We start from the raw sequence: 17,655 nt of genomic DNA, 5'->3' as shown, positions 1-17,655 counted from the left end.
TGAGGCATTTGCCTGTGGAAAATGCTGTGTGAATGTAATTTATTTTTCACAGTGCAATTCCAGAGTAACCACTGACATTTATTTTTCTTGTAATTTTTGAAAGATCAATTTAATTGGCCAGTACCTGAACATTAGTATCAAAGTTCATAACTAACATTTTGTATAAACTAATTGGTCTTTGATCATGTGAGAGGCCCTTGCGAAGGTTGTTGTTTCTGCAAAAATCATAAGGCTGAATCATGGGCGGGGGGGTGGGGGGGGGGGGGTGGTGTATACGTGAAGACAATAGGTGCAGGAGTAGGCCATTCTGCCCTTTGAGCCAGCACCACCATTCATTATGATCATGGCTGATCATCCTCAATCAGTATCCTGTTCCTACCTTATCCCCATATCCCTCGATTCCACTATCCTTAAGAACTCTATCCAACTCTTTCTTGAAAGTATCCAGAGATTTGGCCTCCACAGCCTTCTGGGGCAGAGCATTCCACACACTCACCACTCTCTGGGTAAAGATGTTTCTCCTCAACTCTGTTCTAAGTGATCTACCCCTTATTTTAAACTGTGTCCTCTGGTTCGGGACTCACCCATCAGCGGAAACGTGCTTCCTGCCTCCAGAGTGTCCAATTCTTTTTAATAATCTTATACGTCTCAATCAAATCCCCTCTCAACCTTCTAAACTCAAGGGTATACAAGCCCAGTCGCTCCAATCTTTCAGCGCAAGATAGCCCTGCCGTTCCGGGAATTGACCTCGTGAACCTATGCTGCACTCCCTCAATAGCCAGAATGTCTTTCCTCAAATTTGGAGACCAAAACTGCACACAATACTCCAGGTGTGGTCTCACCAGGGCCCTGTACAGCTGCGAGAGGACCTCTTTGCTTCTATACTCACTTCCTCTTGTTATGAAGGCCAGCATGCTATTAGCTTTCTTCACTACCTGCTGTACCTGCATACTTGCTTTCATTGACTGATGTACAAGAACACCTCGATCTCGATGCTAAGCTAGATATACTTGCAAGTAGTTACAAGTAATTGTATGTTGCTTCTGCAAAAATCGCAAGGCGGAATCATGAGAGTATATACCAAGAAATAACTAACTGAAAAGGGAGGTGGTCGACTGCTGGATACAGATGTATTGACATGACCGTTGCAATTGTCACGCACATAGGGATTTAGTATGAATAAGATCCAGTGTTGCGTCAGCAAAACTAATAAGACCCAGCTATCAAGGAGGTGGGGGCGGGTTGCACACCAACAACAGGCCACAGACAGAGGTGGTAAGCCAATTAGATTAGCAACTGTACAGAGCAATACAACTATCAGATATGAAGTAAAAGGGGGAGTACCAAGAGATTCAATTGAACTGTAAATATTGTAATGTAACCTCCTGATCGGTGTGCCTACTTTAATGATCACCTGGCTTGCAAGACCACATGAATAAAGACTGCTTCAGAATTTGACTCGGACTGAAATTATTGAACAGTGAGCTTCGTTTCTCTCAATCGTATAGAAATGCAATTTTGAAACTTCTTTCTTTTTAAAAAAAGTGAACTGTCATTTTGAAAATGCTGGACCCAAGAAGCATCTGTGCGCCTCTTTCACTCCTCCACCTCCCAGTCTCTTTCCCAATCTCTCCTAGTTACGTTATTGTTTCAGGAAATGAACCTTGGTTTCCGGCTACCAGAATTATGTATACTATTGGTGCTGCATGTAGTTAAACTGGCTTGTTTTTTTCATTCAAACAATATGTAACCTTTACAATGCATCTTTTCTGATTAATTTCAGCTGACCAGTTTAATCCAAGTGATCAAGAACTTGGCAAATGATTTCTTTCCAAGTGGAAAATTAATTGAAATTGTGGATAAAAGTTTGGTAAGGATTCTTTTGTAATTGTTCCAAAGCACACAGTTTATGTATTTGAATATACGGGAGAGTTATGTAATTAAATGGCCAATTACTTGAGCTTAGAAATTGTACTTTCAATGGATTTTTCAGAATTCACTCTACTCCATTCATCCTTCACTCTTCTCCACCACCACCACCACCTCCCCCCCCCCCCCCCCCCCCCCACCTCCAATATATTTTCACAACCATTGCAAAAGCTGTCGGAATTTTAAAGTTGAATTGGATTCATTGCAATGCCAATTTTGGTGACTTTTTCCACTAGGTTTAGAAGTACTGTGCCAGACACAGACCCCCGTCCCCTTTAGGACTTGAGCTAATTGGGCTCATTTGCAAGAGATGAGTTTCCTAAAATTCTGCTTTGACTCCAAGACCACCAATTATGTTTTGAGTAGAATTGCACCTCAATCCACCAATGAAATCATTTTTTTTTATAATAAATGTGACATGGGTGATGGATCCAAACTGAATTAAATTCTTAATTATTTTGTGATAATCTATTTTCAACTAACTTTGCCAAGTTTACCACTATTAAATATACTAAGGAATATTATCAAAGCAGTTTTATAATTTTCAAAATACTGCTTCATCATTCTGTTACACGGAATTCCTATCTATTAAACAAAATAAGTTTGTGTGCAAATTTATGGTGTAATTTGTTCAGATTTGTTAATTGTGCCTAAATCAGAAACTCTACCCCATGACCTGTAGCAACTCTTGAGGTGTTGTATTTCATATGGTCTGTTGTTTGTCTAATCTTAACACATTGCTTTTATAAGCTAGACCTGAGATGAGGTAAGAATCTCGGCTAGCGTTGTACTGTTTAGATTACCTCCCATTGTATCTATAACTAATTTATATTCCTGCAATGCCTCTTCACTAAACTAATTTTAAGTTGAGTTAAATTGTTCCTCAGTTCTCAATTTGAAAGGCATATGCATAAATTAAATCTGCCAAAATGATCCTCTACATTTTCAGATTTTAATATGTATGAAAAAATTTTAAATGCAGTTTTTCTTTCAGGCTCCACTGGTGGACACACTTCCTTCACCATTTAATGAAGAACTAAAAGGAATTGCAGATGTATCAGGAGTGCCCTTAGGTATGATACATACTTGTAAAATAGATGCTATCGGACATAGATTATACCACACAATGCAGTACCTATTACTGTGAACATTGTTACTTCAATGGATTCTGGGTAATCCAAGATGGAGGGCGGGAACAATTCTGGCTAAAAGAGCTGCTCCTTTTTGAGGTAATTTCAGTGTTGAAGCTGATTTTCCTCAAGTTCTAGGAGCAGTAATGACTTTTTAATAAGCTGTTGTATTGTTTTGGAACTGGGAACAGAAAGTAAAATCAGAACAATGGCACTTTTAAAAAGGAGGAAGTCAGACAAAGGTAGAGATAACTTAGGGAAAGTGATTCAAAAGGAGAAAGAAGCTTGCACAGCAGCTGCCTTTGCTGTTTGGTTTCAAGTATATGAGGACATTGGAGTTTGTCTAAGAAAAATAATCAAACAGCAAAATTCACAGCTGACCTGCAGAAACCTATGTGGGGGAGTTTATAATAGGGGAAACACTTATTGGCAACCTTAAGTGTGTCCTTTTTAAAAAAAAATCTACAATACTGATGGCATGCATTTCTGGTCTCCCTGTTGTAGGAAGCATGTTGTCAAACTTGAAAGTGTTCAGAAAAGATTTACAAGGATGTTGCCAAGGTCGGAAGGTTTACACTATAGGGAGAGGCTGAATAAACTGAGGCTATTTTCCCTGTAGCATTGAAGGCTGAAGGGTGACTTCAAAGGTTTATAAAATAATGAGGGGCATTGTTAGGGTAAATAGACATAGTCTTTCCCCCAGGGTGTGGTGAGTCCAAAACTGCAGGGCATAAGTTTAAAGTGAGAGGGGAAAGATTTAAAAGGTACCTAAGGGACAACTTTTTCACGCAGAGGATAGTGTGTGTATGGAATAAACTACCAGAAGAAGTGGTGGAAGCTGGTACAATTATAACATTTAAAAGGCATCTGAATGGGTATATGAATAGGGAGGGTTTGGAGGGATATGGGCCAAATGGGACTAGATTAATTTAGGATATCTGGTCAACATAGAAGAGTTGGACTGAAGGGTCTGTGTTTGTGCTGTATATTTCTGACTCAAATTAATGTTGCCTCATTTATATCTGTAGGAGTGAATTTTATGGGGGTAATAAACTTCCAGGAGATAAGCAGAATTCAGGGACATTGTACTGATAGATGCGGGAACTAAGTTACAATGCAGAGAGAGTCTAATGACTACCCAAATCTGTCCTTGACATGAGAGTTCAATTACCCCCTTAACCTTTGGCTCAGATCGGAAGAAAAGTCAATGATGCTCTAATTTCAAGAAAAACAATTCTCATATTATACTTTCTCTTATTACCTTAACATGGCAGCACATACTCCCTCCTCCTGTATATTATTGGTTAATAACAGTTGTCCAACTGTGATTGGGTTTTTAGTACATGACTCTAAACGAGTAATTGCTTGTTGTTGTAATCTGATTGGGCTTTGGTAAGTGAAAAATTGAACTCTCCGTGGTCAGTTGTAACCTTTGATCTCTCAACTCTGACATCTGTGTCTGCTATCTCGTACAAGGCTGTTTTAGGCTTCTTTGAGATTTCTCACCATTCCAACTCTCTTAGCCTTAGTCCTTGATAAGAAATAGGGATGCCCCTCTCCATTACGCGGTATTAGTTTTTAAACCTTTATTTCTAATGTTTTTATTTAGTGATTTTTGTGTATTAAGTCTAATTTATTTGGAAACTATATGATCTTAAAATCTTAATTAAAAACTACTTGTATTATAAATGATGAGGAAAAAAAACTTGAGAAATAATTAATTGGTGTGAAATGTACTTCTCTTGAGGATAACAAAGAATGTTGCACAGTCATTGTTTCATGTACTGAGGCATTACTAAGCAAGTGTTTCCCACACTTTATAGTTTGTTACTGCAAAGCATGTTGGGACTTTTGGCCATTTTATGCTGTTCAGTTGTGGGCAGCCTTCACATTATTGACCCACTGTATTTTTTTCTGCCAGCTGTTATGTCTCTTACTTAGAGTCCTAGAGTCATAGAGATGTACAGCATAGAAACAGACCCTTTGGTTCAACCAGTCCATGCCGACCAGATATCCCAACCCAATCTAGTCCCACCTGCCAGCACACAGCCCATATCCCTCGAAACCCTTCCTTTTCATATACCCATCCAAATGCCTCTTAAATGTTGCAATTGTACCAGCCTCCACCACTTCCTCTGGCAGCTCATTCCATAAATGTACCACTCTCTGTGTGAAAAAGTTGCCCCTTAGGTCTCTTTTATATCTTTCCCCTCACCCTAAACCTATGCCCTCTAGTTCTGGACTCCCCGACCCCAGGGAAAAGACTTTGCCTATTTACCCTATCCATGCCCCTCATAATTTTGTAAACCTCTATAAGGTCACCCCTCAGCCTCCGACGCTCCAGGGAAAACAGCCCCAGCCTGTTCAGCCTCTCCCTGTAGCTCAGATCCTCCAACCCTGGCAACATCCTTGTGAATCTTTTCTGAATCCTTTCAAGTTTCACAACATCTTTCCAATTGGAAGGAGACCAGAACTGCACGCAATATTCCAACAGTGGCCTAATCGATATCCTGTACAGCTGCAACATGACCTCCCAACTCCTGTACTCAATACTCTGACCAATAAAGGAAAGCATACCAAACGCCGCCTTCATTATCCTATCTATCTGTGATTCTACTTTCAAGGGAACTATGAACCTGCACTCCAAGGTCTCTTTGTTCAGCAACACTGCCTAGGACCTTACCATTAAGTGTAGAAGTCCTGCTAAGATTTGCTTTCCCAAAATGCAGCACCTCGCATTTATCTGAATTAAACTCCATACGCCACTTTTCAGCCCATTGGTCCATCTGGGCAAGATCCTGTTATAATCTGAGGTAACACTCTTTGCTGTCCACTACACCTCCAATTTTGGTGTCATCTGCAAACTTACTAACTGCACCTCTTATGCTCGCATCCAAATCATTTATGTAAATGACTATAAGTAGAGGACCCAGCACCGATCCTTGTGGCACTCCACTGGTCACAGGTTTCCAGTCTGAAAAACAGCCCTCCACCACCACCCTCTCTTCAGTGGTATCTTCTACCTTTTGAACCAGTTCCGTATCCAAATGGCTGTTCTCCCTGTATTCCATGAGATCTAAACTTGCTAATCAGTCTCCCACAGGGAACCTTGTTGAACGCCTTACTGAAGCCTATATAGATCACATCTACCATTTTGCCCTCATCAATCCTCTTTGTTACTTCCTCAAACAACTCAATCAAGTTTGTGAGACATGATAAGGAATTGAGGTTTGTTAAACAATTTCAGGCCACTACTAAAGAGGTTTCTCTTGTAATTTTCAATATTAGTTTCTCTACACTTGTTTTAATTGATGTCTCGGCTCTATCATAGCATCTTGAAAGCACTCACCAATGTCTTTCCCCTCATTCCATCTCTATTTCCTTCTTACCTGGTACTTTATGAATTTATGAATTTAGTGACTCATTGAGTCATCCCATGATGAAGGCAGAGCTTCAAATCTGGGAATATAAATTGCACTGAGCCCTTGTCTTAACCTTCTCTTCGTATCATTTACTGTCCCTTAGATAGTCATCCTTTGTTCCTATTTCACTACTTGCTCGCCTTCTCATTGTTGTAACTACACACTGCAACACCCATTCCAGAAATATATCTCTGTCCCAGATCTCTCAGGTCAAATTCTTTGGAAGTTCTGTAATTTTAACCTTGCAAAGTGACACCTCCTGCAATGTTTGCCCAAGTCTCTCATTTGAGATGCCATTTTTTAATGTTTAGATAGCTCATTAGGTTTTCAATAACTTAGATATGTGCATAAATGTCAGACTTGGGAGCAGGAGCAGGTCATCCAAACCTTTTTAGCCTGCTTCAACATAGAATAAAATCATGGCTGATCTGGTTGTCTCAACTCCACTTACCTGTCTGTTTAGTATAACTTGCAACTCCCTTTTTAAAAATCTAATGAGTAAACTTAATAGCATAGCTTTTACTGCTTTCTTGGGAAAATAATTTCACATACTCTGAAGTGACATACTCTTGCACAATTTAAGATCCAAACTCTTTCTTTCAATACAATAGATGTCAACTACTTGCACAGAGTCATTTCTTGTCACCAAATCTCATTTGAGTCTTTGTCAGTGAAGATGACCATTATAAACCACTGTAGTCGTTGGCTGTTCTAGTTTGAAGTGTGAATCATTCCATGAGATTAACAGCACTTCTGCCTTAATTATAATGATGCATGCCTTAAATTGTAATTTTCTGTCTGAAACCGCCTTGGCTTCAAACTGTATTGGTTTCACAAAAATTAATTTGAAATAGCATAAATATTATAAAGACTTCTAAATTGGATATAAACGGTGGCACAGTGGTTAGCACTGCTGCCTCACAGCGCCAGAGACTCGGGTTCAGTTCCCGCCTCAGACTGTGTGGAGTTTGCATATTCTCCCTGTGTCTGTGTGGGTTTCCTCCGGGTGCTCCGGTTTCCTCCCACAGTCCAAAGATGTGCAGGTCAGGTGAATTGGCCATGCTAAATTGCCCGTAGTGTTAGGTAAGGGGTAGATGTAGATGTAGGGGTATGGGTGGGTTACGCTTCGGCGGGGCGGTGTGGACTTGTTGGGCCGAAGGGCCTGTTTCCACACTGTAAGTAATCTAATCTAATCTAATCCATAATAATTGTTGTGATCCTCTGGCTCTGCACCCTAATGTTCTGACTGAAGAAAATCTTATCACTAATAAACTATTCAATGAAATATTCTGAAGTATATTCAACTGTAACCAGGGTCCTGTAAGTAAAGGTTTACTCTTTAACCATTTCTGTTTTTAACAAACTTTTACCATGTTTTGGCCAAATGACAGTAACTAACGTTGCTTACAGTTAAACCTTCATGAACTCTTAACAAGAAATCTCTCTCTCAAGTCATGCATTGTGATCCTTTTTAGATGAGTAACTTTACAGAAGGTATTGAAGTAGATAATTGTGTCATAAAGGAATGATTAGTATTCTATCTTGTTATTAATGTTTCCTCTGGGGTATCAGATCACTGAAGTAACTCAGGTTTATGCTGGAGCTTTCGAATCCTTGGATTTAGGTGTGATTGTCTGAAATGAATTTGGGAATCGATTATTAATTTATTTTGTAGTAGAAGCAGTCCCGATAGCTGAAAGTCTACCTTTGTATTCCGATTCAATTTCCCGTTTCAATAGATTACATCATAAGCAAATATGGTATTGAAAACAGTACTGTACAGGAATACTTTTGGAGTTAGGCTTTTACCTATTGTTGGGACTGTTTTGAAGACAGATAGTGAAGTTACGCTGCTTTCCATCATGATATGGGACTACTTGATGGTGACACATGGTGCTCAAAGTGGGCATGTTTATTTTTCACCATTCGTATCATTCCTCCCTCTTGACCATTTGTTTTAAAAATGAAGAAAAAGAGGAGGAAATTTAGTCCAACTTTATATTGACAAATGTGCAGACCTAATTTGCAGAACTTGGGAAGATGTTTAAACTGAAATGTCAAGCTCACAGATTTGCTTTTATTCTTAACCTTTATTCCTAACATTTTTTTTTCCCCTCTATCAGGAGAAGTTATGCTCTTTAATATCTTCTATGAAGTATTCACGGTGTGCACATCCCTCGTAGCTGAAGATAATGCAGGTATATCGTCAACTGAAGATTTCTCAGCTATTTCTGTTGGGTCACATTTTATTGGGGAGTGGTAAAGAAATTAACTGAATCCTTTGACATGCCTTTATGGCAAGATGTGTATCAATATTTCACTACTTTATTTACTCACAGTTTGGCTTATTAGACAGCCTATTGCCCATCCATCAGATCATCCAAAGTTACAACATCTGTTAACTACTTAATTCCTTTATTTGTATATCCTTCATGTTCCTGTTACATGTAGTGGATTTTTTTTCGAGTGGGTTAGAAAGAAACAATGGTTTCTAATGTTACTTGCATTGTTCAGGCTGACGTGGCAGAAGAACTGAACATATTTATCTTTTGACTTTTAGGGAGACTGTACCATGCTAGAAATCTGGACTTTGGATTATTCCTTGGGTAAGAAACTAAGTTGATTTTCTATTTAGGGACTAAAATCTTTATCTCTTTAAGATTAATCTTTGCATCAGTTTTCAGTTGGTAGACACTAGGAACATACCAGACCTTTGAAAGTCAGGGGGCAAAGGTGAGTGCAGTGGCCATCACGAAGGAGGAGGTACTGAGGAGGCTGAACGGGTGAAGGTGGATAAATCACCTGGACCAGATGGACTACACTACAGATATCTGAGAAGATAGCTAAGAATATAGAGGTATTGTTGGTGATTTTTCAAGAATAACTAGAGTCAGGGAAGGTAACAGAAAATGGCAACTGTAATAGCCCTGTTCAAGAAGGATGGGAGACAGAAGACAGGAAAATATAGGCTGGTTAGCCTGACCTTGTTTGTTAGTAAAATTAGTAAATCCAATATTAAGGATTAGATTAGAGTACTTAGAAGTGCTTAGTAAAATAGGGCAGACAGAGCATGGCTTTATCAAGGGGAAATCATTGGTACATCTGCTCAAATTCTTTGAGAAGATAACAATCGAGTTAGACAAAGGAGAGCCATAGATGTGATCCATTTGGATTTGCAGAAGACCTTTGACAAGGTGCTGCATAAACTGCTGCAAAATAAGACGAGCCCATAGCATTAGGGGCACGTTGCTGGCATGGATAGAGGATTTGCTGACTGGAAGAAGGCAGTATGAGGGCAATTGGTTGTTTTTCCAGGATAGCACCTGCTGACGAGTGGAGTTCCGCAGGGGGCGTGTTGGGAACAGAATTAATCACATTATGCATTAATAATCTTGGGGATGAAGGAATTAAGGGATTTGTTGCTAAATTTGCAGATGAGACAAAAATAGATGAAGGAACAGGTTGTGGTGAGGAAGGAGGGAGCCTGCAGAAGGACTTGGAGAGGCTAGGAGAATGGGCAACGAAGTAGGAGATGAAATATCATGTAGAAAACTGAGATTATGCACTTTGTTAGGAAGAATAAAGGTGCAAAATCTCTGAGCGAGAGTGGGAAGTTAGCTTATTGCTAATCAGCATTAATGTATGTGTACACGAATCCCCCAATATCAACATCCTAGTGGTTACTATTGACCAGAAATTGAATGAGGCCAGTCATACAAGTACTGTGACCACGAGAAGATTGGATACTAGGAATCTTAAATGAATAACTCACCTCCTGATTCCCAGAGCCTGTCGATTATCTGTAAGGCACAAGTCAGAAATGTGATGGAATACTCTCCACTTGCTGGAGGAGTGCAGCTCCAACAACAATGAGGAAGCTTGACGCCATCCAAAACACAGCAGCCTATTTGACTGACACCACATCCACAAACATCTTCTCTCTCCCACTGATACTTAGCAGCCATTTGTACTATCTACAAGATGTGTTGTAGAAATTCACCAAGGCTCTTAAGACAGCACGTTTCAAACCCATGACCACCACCATCATCTAAAAGGACAAAGGCAGCAGGTACATGGGAATACTACCACCTAGAAGTTCCTTTTCAAATCACTGACTTTCCCGATTTGGAAATATATCTCAGTTTCTTCTGTGTTGCTGGGTCAAAATACTGGACCCTAATGGTATTATGGTTCTTTTACAGTACAAGGACTGCAACAGTTCAAGAAGGTAGCTCACCAGCCTCTTAAGAGCATTTAGGGAACAGAAACAAATGCTAGTCAGTTGGCAACGCCAACATCCCATGAATAATTTTTAAAATTATGCATAATGGTTATGAGGTAGCATCTGACCTGGTGGTCTACCCTCAGAATAGTCTGCTGTTGCAGTTGAAAGGTTTAAATACCAGCTTCCTCAAAGTCTACTTGCAACTGTTTCATTGTGCTGGCTAATCCATGTGCAATCACGAACCAGCTTCCCAACACTTTAAAGACGCCAGACATGATGTGAGGTTCTTGTCTAACCCTTACCTATGACTGAATATACTCTGTGTATGAATATTATTATTCTACAGCTAATACACTATAGACTTTGGGTAAATCAATATGAATACTGACTCAAAATAAAAGGTATAACATAAGTCATTTTTCAGTGGCCTGGGGAGTTGTTTTTAGTTGATGCCGATGCTCTGCCGGTGTTTGGGATAATGGTATTATTTGCTTTAATCGTACTTCTGTCTTCTCCCTGCAGTTGGGATGTCAAAAATGAGAGCTGGAAAATTCCAGAATACCTTCGACCTCTAACAGTTAACCTGAATTTCCAGAGAAACAACAAAACTGTATTTAAATCCACTAATTTTGCCGGATATGTTGGAATGCTGACTGGCATGAGACCTGTGAGTTATTAGAAATTCCAAAACTGCCTCTGTCTTTGCCTTCTAATCTATCAGCTTTAAAAACTGTGTTGCTCCAATTCCTGTTTTGTAGATCAAGACGTAAAGCTGCATTTGTCAATAATATTCAGCCCCCCATCCAAGGAAAAGAATCTTCTGTCCACGTGTTTGTCTGTGAGACATAAGACATCACTGTGCAGCAATGTGTCTGCCCATTGGCTAACCTTAGCCCCTGGACTTTGGGGAGTGTGTGCCTCCTGATGAGTTTGTTTTTCCCTCCCTCACCAGTCAGCAGCACTGGTTTTGATATAGATCCTCCACTGTCAGCAGGATGAGACGACGACAGTGTATGGCAGAATCCAAACAATCCCTTCCTAATTAATAATTTAAAACTCACCAGCCATCCTGTGGCCTTAGGGTTGTCAGATCATGCTAGCAAACTGTTGTTTTTCGAAAAGAAACCATGTGTAGAAATAGCTGATCTGGGAATACAAAACAGTCACTGGCTGTCACAACAGAATGGGCAAGGACACTCCTCTCCTGGCCCTGCCAACACACAGATGAGGGACTGAAAATGGCAAATGCTGTTACTGAGGATGTCGTGGAGAAAATGTAGAGAATCGCCAGGAGACGTGGAGAGTTCTTCAAGGAGTAGGTCTTTTTACTTGCAAACAAAAAACCGTGACACTCGGAAAGCAAATTCTTGAATGCCCCAAACCTCTGGGTCTGTGGCTCTTTATACCATTTTATCAGCATGCCCAACTGTATTAATCAGAATTACCTCACTCCAGCTATACAATAAACCAATGATGTTAGTTCCCATTATCTCTCTACTTCTGCCACTATGGTTTTTCCTACATTCTACTTTAAATCATAATATTAGAATAATATTAGATATTTTACTGCCACTTCTGCAACAATGGTCTTCCATCCCAGACCCTACTTAATATTATTCTATGATTAGATGTTTTACTGTCAACCATCTCAAGCAGGCTGACTCTACTAACTATTAATTAAATATTTAATGTCATATCCTAAATATTTATTGTCACGACCTGTCCCAGCCTGCCATGACTATATTTCGCAGGCGAGGCTGACTTTACAAATTGTTGTTATCTCAGCCTGATCTTTCAGCCCCAACTTTACTCTGCTAATTGGTGTAGCAGCATTCCACTATTCCTATCTCACCCTGCCACAGTGATCTTTTGACGAGTGTTGCATTCCACAGACCCCTTGGAACAGATCGCCAGTGGTGCTTTAACCCTTCCCATGCTTTCATGCTCTTTATTTTCTATACTGACAGCTGTTAATCTGATAAACAATAAAAATAGCCATCAAGCAGATGATACTGGCACACTGAAAGATTCTAGATTCTTGAGGCAGGCTCTTTTTGGTGGGAAGGGGAAACATCCTGTTGCCAGGAGCACCAGGTAAATTTAAATGTGAACGTGTCCAAGAGAACACTGTTGTTCTATCTCCTGTACTGCTACAGCTATCCCTGCTTAACTTCAGAAAATCTTGGTTTGAATTTTATTTAGTGCTGCCTTTAATAGGGGAGCAAGGATTGGCAATGGGTGTGTGGGGATAGGGGTTACGGTTACAGTTGGCAAGACTACATTGAAGCCAATCAAATGCCTCACCTCTGCAAACTGTCAGTGTGCACCCATGCTTTAAACAAGTACAAAAACATAGCAAAATTCTGTGGATGCTAGCAATATGAACTAAGTAAAGTTGTGTAAAACCCATTATGCTTCTGTCTGTCTTCAATTCTGTAATTCTCCACTGCCAGACCAGCTGAGCTTTCCCAGCACTCTGTTAACATTTTTACTTTAAACAATCCTTTGTCTTCACTTGTGATGCCCTGTTGTCTCTGTCTGAGTCCAGTAGCTGTTCCTTCATCTGGGACATCAGATACAATATCCAGGCTCCTGTGCCTGGCCACTTTTGCATGTCTTGCAAGTTCGTGAAGAACAATTGTTTTAGCGTAGGCTTAAGGTAGAAATCTGAATATCACCCAGATGTTGGGGATGGTCTCCTTCTTCTTGCAGGATGCTCTCAGCTTCAGTAGCATTTATTTAGATGAATCCTCCTGAGAGCTTCCGCATCATGCGGGTCAGTCTTCAACTAATTCGCTTCACTCATGTGATATCAAGGAATGGTTGGAGACACTGGATACTACAGTGGACCCTAACAATATTCTGGCTAGCCAAGCCAAGCTGTTTTACTACACCTGCAACACTGGCATCAATTCTGTAAAATGGAAAATTACTCTGGTCCTTTCCACAAAAAGCAGAATAAATCCAACCCAGCCAATTACCATTCCCATCAGTCTGCTCTCCAACATCAGCCAAGTGCTGGAAGCGGTCATCAGTAGGACTATTAAGCAGCACTTGGAAAGGAGTAGCCTGATTGCTGGTGCAGAGTTTGGGTTTTGCTAGAGTCTCTCTTCTCCTAACCTGTACATACCTAGTCCAAACGTGCTGAAAAGAGCAGAACTTCAGAGGTGAGATGCACTGTAACAATTCACCAAAATTCCTTCAGCAGCACCTTCGCAACCTGAAACCTTTTACCATTGGAAGGGCAGGGTCAGCAGATACAAGGGGGTGGGGGGGGGGGGCTGGAAATGAGAATTTTAAAAACAAAACTTAGCTTGGCAGGTAGTCATTGCAGTTCAGCAAGTACAGGGGTAACAAGACTTGATACAAGTTAAGATACAAGCTGTGGAGTTTTGTAGTAATACAAATTGTGTTTAGAATGTGGGAGAACAGTTGAGGAAGCATTAGGATCGTCCAGTCTGACACTAACAAATTCATAGACAAAGGTTTCAGTAGTTCAGCTCAAGCAAAGGCAACTTCAGGTGATGTTGCAGAGCATTTTAAACATGTAATTAATGAGATTGTGTGTGTGTGTGTGTGTGTGTAGAAAAATATTGTTTGCTTCATTATGCAGTATTGATATTCTGCATCCCCAGTTGCCCTTGAGAAGGTGGTTTTGAGCTGCTTTCTTGAACTACATTTGATGTAGGCGTGTCCACAATTCCATTAGGAAAGGAATTTCAGGATTTCAATACAGTGAAACTTAAGAAACACCGATGTCTTTCAAAGTTTAGCTGAGTGGCTGGGAGGAGAACTTGAAGTGGTGGTAAATCCATGTATCTGTTGCCCTTGTCCTTCTAGATGGTAGCAATCGTACTGCCTAAGGATCATTGGTAAATTTCTGTGGTGCATCTTGTAAATAGTACACACTGATGTGGATTTTTGTGGATGTGCCAACCAAGTGGTTGTTTTGTCCTGGATGGTGTCAAGCTGTTTCATTTTTGTTGAAGCTGCACTCATCTCACACTCCTGACCTCTGTCTTGTAGATGGTGGACATTCTTTGGAGGGTCAGAAGGTGAGTTACTTTCCACAGGATTCCTAGCCTCTGGCCTGCACTTGTGGCCACTGTTTTTATAGATATTTGCTAAGAGCCATTCAGAGGTGCTGTGACATATCTCTGGAGCAGGTGGGACTTGAACCTAGGCCTTCTGGCTCAGAGGTAGGGATATTACCACTGCCACAAGAACAATATCTATATGACTAGTCCAATACTTAAGTAAATTACAATACAGCAATGGTAGTCTTTCCTGCACTTTTGTTTATTATACAGGTTTTAATAAACTTGAAAGGCTCTAACTGGCTTGATTCCAAGATGCCCATGATTCTGAAGAATAGAAGAGAAGTCTATAGACTAGTGTCAATCCATATAGATTGTCCAGAATAGACCATAGAAATTGGTCATTTATTCTTAAACATTTCCACAAACAATCATTTTCTTCATGTTCATGTCAAGAAACCCTTTATTCGTTTTTAGGCCTCTCTTCTAGAGAAGGGAGTCCCAGCCAATTTTAATTTTTGTCATTGAGTATAATTCTTGACACTACTACTAAATCGTCAATAGTTTGACTCTTTTGTACTCTGAGGTGACTATCTCCTCCTAGTTGGACCATTGTAATCTTATTCAATTGTCAAGTTAATGCTTTATATCTAACTGACCATTGGAAAATAATTGTCAATACACAATAGATTCGGTGTTTAAAAATAATCACGTGGCAGTGCACTTTGAGGACCCTCTAATGTGTAATCCAAACTACTGTCTTTACAGGGGACATTTACACTTACAATGAATGAACGTTTCAGCATTGATGGAGGATATATTGGTAATTAACACTGATTATCATTAAGACTTGGATTATTTTGGCAAAATGTAGTTTTATAACACTTTTTTCCTTTTGTATCTAAGGTGACTAACATTCTATACTATTATATAAACGTTTATAGAAATTTTAATTTATTTAAATTGTTTAAATATCCTCCACCTCTGAAGCAGTCTCTCGATAACGGAAGACTTGCTTCCTCTCCAATCTAATTGATTCTGCAATTACTAAAGTCAATACATTGGCAGGTTCTGCCAAATGTGGGAGAGGCGGGCCACTTGAAGGATTCAGTAGCTGGGATATTTAGAAGTTTGTGAACTCGGTCCCTTCCCTCAACTTCATCTCCGTATAGTGCCGACAAAGTTGGTGCCTTTCTGGTTAGGTCTTCTTGACTTTGACCAATCACTAACCAGAGCTATCTGTAAGTTGGCAGGTCTGTTTGACCTCTTCAAGGATTCATTTCTGATGTCCTTATCGGAGTCCCCTGCCATGACTAAGGTCCCATTAGAATCTAAGAATCACAGCTAACATAAATGGTGAAGTGTTATTAATTGTCTTTTCTTTGCCTGAAAAGTGTCAACGCAAGGTTTCGTAGGTTAGATCCAAATTTTGGGGTTCTTTACTGTAAGTTTGGGGTATTTACAAAATTCCAGCATTTTAAATCTATGTTAACTTGATTTTCAGGCATCATTGAATGGATATTAGGTAAAAGGGATGGTATATGGATGAGTTTCCTCACCCGATCTGTATTGGAGAATGCGACCAGGTAATGTGTCTATCATAAATTCAATTGTATTTTGGAGGTAGCTATTTCTCTTCCTAATTTAGATATTCTGTACACCTCAGTGAACTATTTCAGAATTTCGACATCTAGTTTCTATTCTATAGATCTTTCAGCCCACAAATAATCCCTCAAAGACATTCTGTGGTCCAAATGTTAGTAACAAACTGAGAAATAGTTATTTTTTGCTTTTCCATAGGCCAGATTTTTATTCGAGCTAGAATCTGTAAACTCTTCTTGATTTTGATGGAATGGATTTACCCACACTAACATTTTTGACTCTATCTTGCAGTTACACACAAGCCAAGGATCAGTTAGCCAAAACTAAAATGCTAGCACCGGCCTATTATATACTTGGAGGAAACCAGTCTGGTGAAGGTTGTGTAATCACCCGTTCAAGGACAGCTGCTCTGGATATCTGGGAGTAAGTAAATCCAAATGAAATAGGATTTCTATGTTCTGCATTGTAAATGCAGTGGAACATTTGGATCAGAGAGACTTTGTTGGAGTTTGATTTTGATTTTTTTTTTGTGTACAAACCTAGGCTTGACATTAAGCATGGCATCTGGTATGTGCTAGAAACAAACTATGATCATTGGAAGGACCCACTGTTTCTGGATAATCGTAGAATTCCTGCCATGAAGTGCATGAATCAAACAACGCAAGCTGTAAGTCTGTCTTTGCTAACTTACACCATTGTGGTCATGGCTGGAAATGTACTTTGCATCTGTCAAGCTCTCTCTCAAGACAGGACAATGTGTACAACTTAAGAGTGTTCTAGCAGACACAGCTATATGTTGTGAAAATTTAAAGAATTTAAAGGCTCTGTGTCTATATATAGCATTTATAACCAAATGAATGAATTGACAATTCAAATACAAAGCAATATGTATCTTATATTATCCTTTATAGAGATATAGATGCAAGATTTTAAAAATAACTGGTATCTCAGTATTGAAAGGTGTTTGACGTTTCAGAAGCTGAGGAAAAAGTTGGAGAGGCTCTGTTAACTAAAAATATTAGTGCTAGTTATAAATCCGTTTGGATAGAGGTAAGTCTCTTGGAATGATTTACAGGCCCCCTGCTGGTAACTACAATGAATGACAGGTATGCATGAAGAAATGATGGAGTCACGAGAGAAAGGTATAGTGGTAATTATGGGTGATTTTTAATGTGCACATAAATTCACTGAATCAGATTGGCAAAGGTAGCTTGGAAGATGAGTTCATTATGTTTTCAGGCTCATGTTGTGCGGCCAATGGGAGAAGGCTATCCTAGATAGGGTAATGTACAGTGGGACAGGATTAATGA

At 39.7% G+C, this 17,655-nt stretch overlaps 1 protein-coding gene across 1 annotated transcript in view; it reads left to right on the top strand.

Moving 5' to 3' along the window:
* Positions 1 to 17,655, top strand: part of asah1b (N-acylsphingosine amidohydrolase (acid ceramidase) 1b) — a 36,808-nt gene that overhangs the window by 14,103 nt on the left and 5,050 nt on the right. The window contains exons 5-13 of the mRNA XM_072570362.1: positions 1,784 to 1,870; positions 2,924 to 3,002; positions 8,605 to 8,679; positions 9,042 to 9,087; positions 11,229 to 11,373; positions 15,512 to 15,566; positions 16,248 to 16,329; positions 16,637 to 16,768; positions 16,889 to 17,012. Of these exons, the coding sequence (XP_072426463.1) occupies positions 1,784 to 1,870; positions 2,924 to 3,002; positions 8,605 to 8,679; positions 9,042 to 9,087; positions 11,229 to 11,373; positions 15,512 to 15,566; positions 16,248 to 16,329; positions 16,637 to 16,768; positions 16,889 to 17,012 (825 nt within the window). The remainder of the gene's footprint in view (positions 1 to 1,783; positions 1,871 to 2,923; positions 3,003 to 8,604; positions 8,680 to 9,041; positions 9,088 to 11,228; positions 11,374 to 15,511; positions 15,567 to 16,247; positions 16,330 to 16,636; positions 16,769 to 16,888; positions 17,013 to 17,655) is intronic.

The sequence above is a fragment of the Chiloscyllium punctatum genome, chromosome 1 (genome assembly GCF_047496795.1).
Source record: "Chiloscyllium punctatum isolate Juve2018m chromosome 1, sChiPun1.3, whole genome shotgun sequence".
Lineage (NCBI taxonomy): Eukaryota > Metazoa > Chordata > Chondrichthyes > Orectolobiformes > Hemiscylliidae > Chiloscyllium > Chiloscyllium punctatum.
Note: the sequence above shows the minus strand (reverse complement) of the source record. Positions and strands in the feature narration are given on the sequence as shown.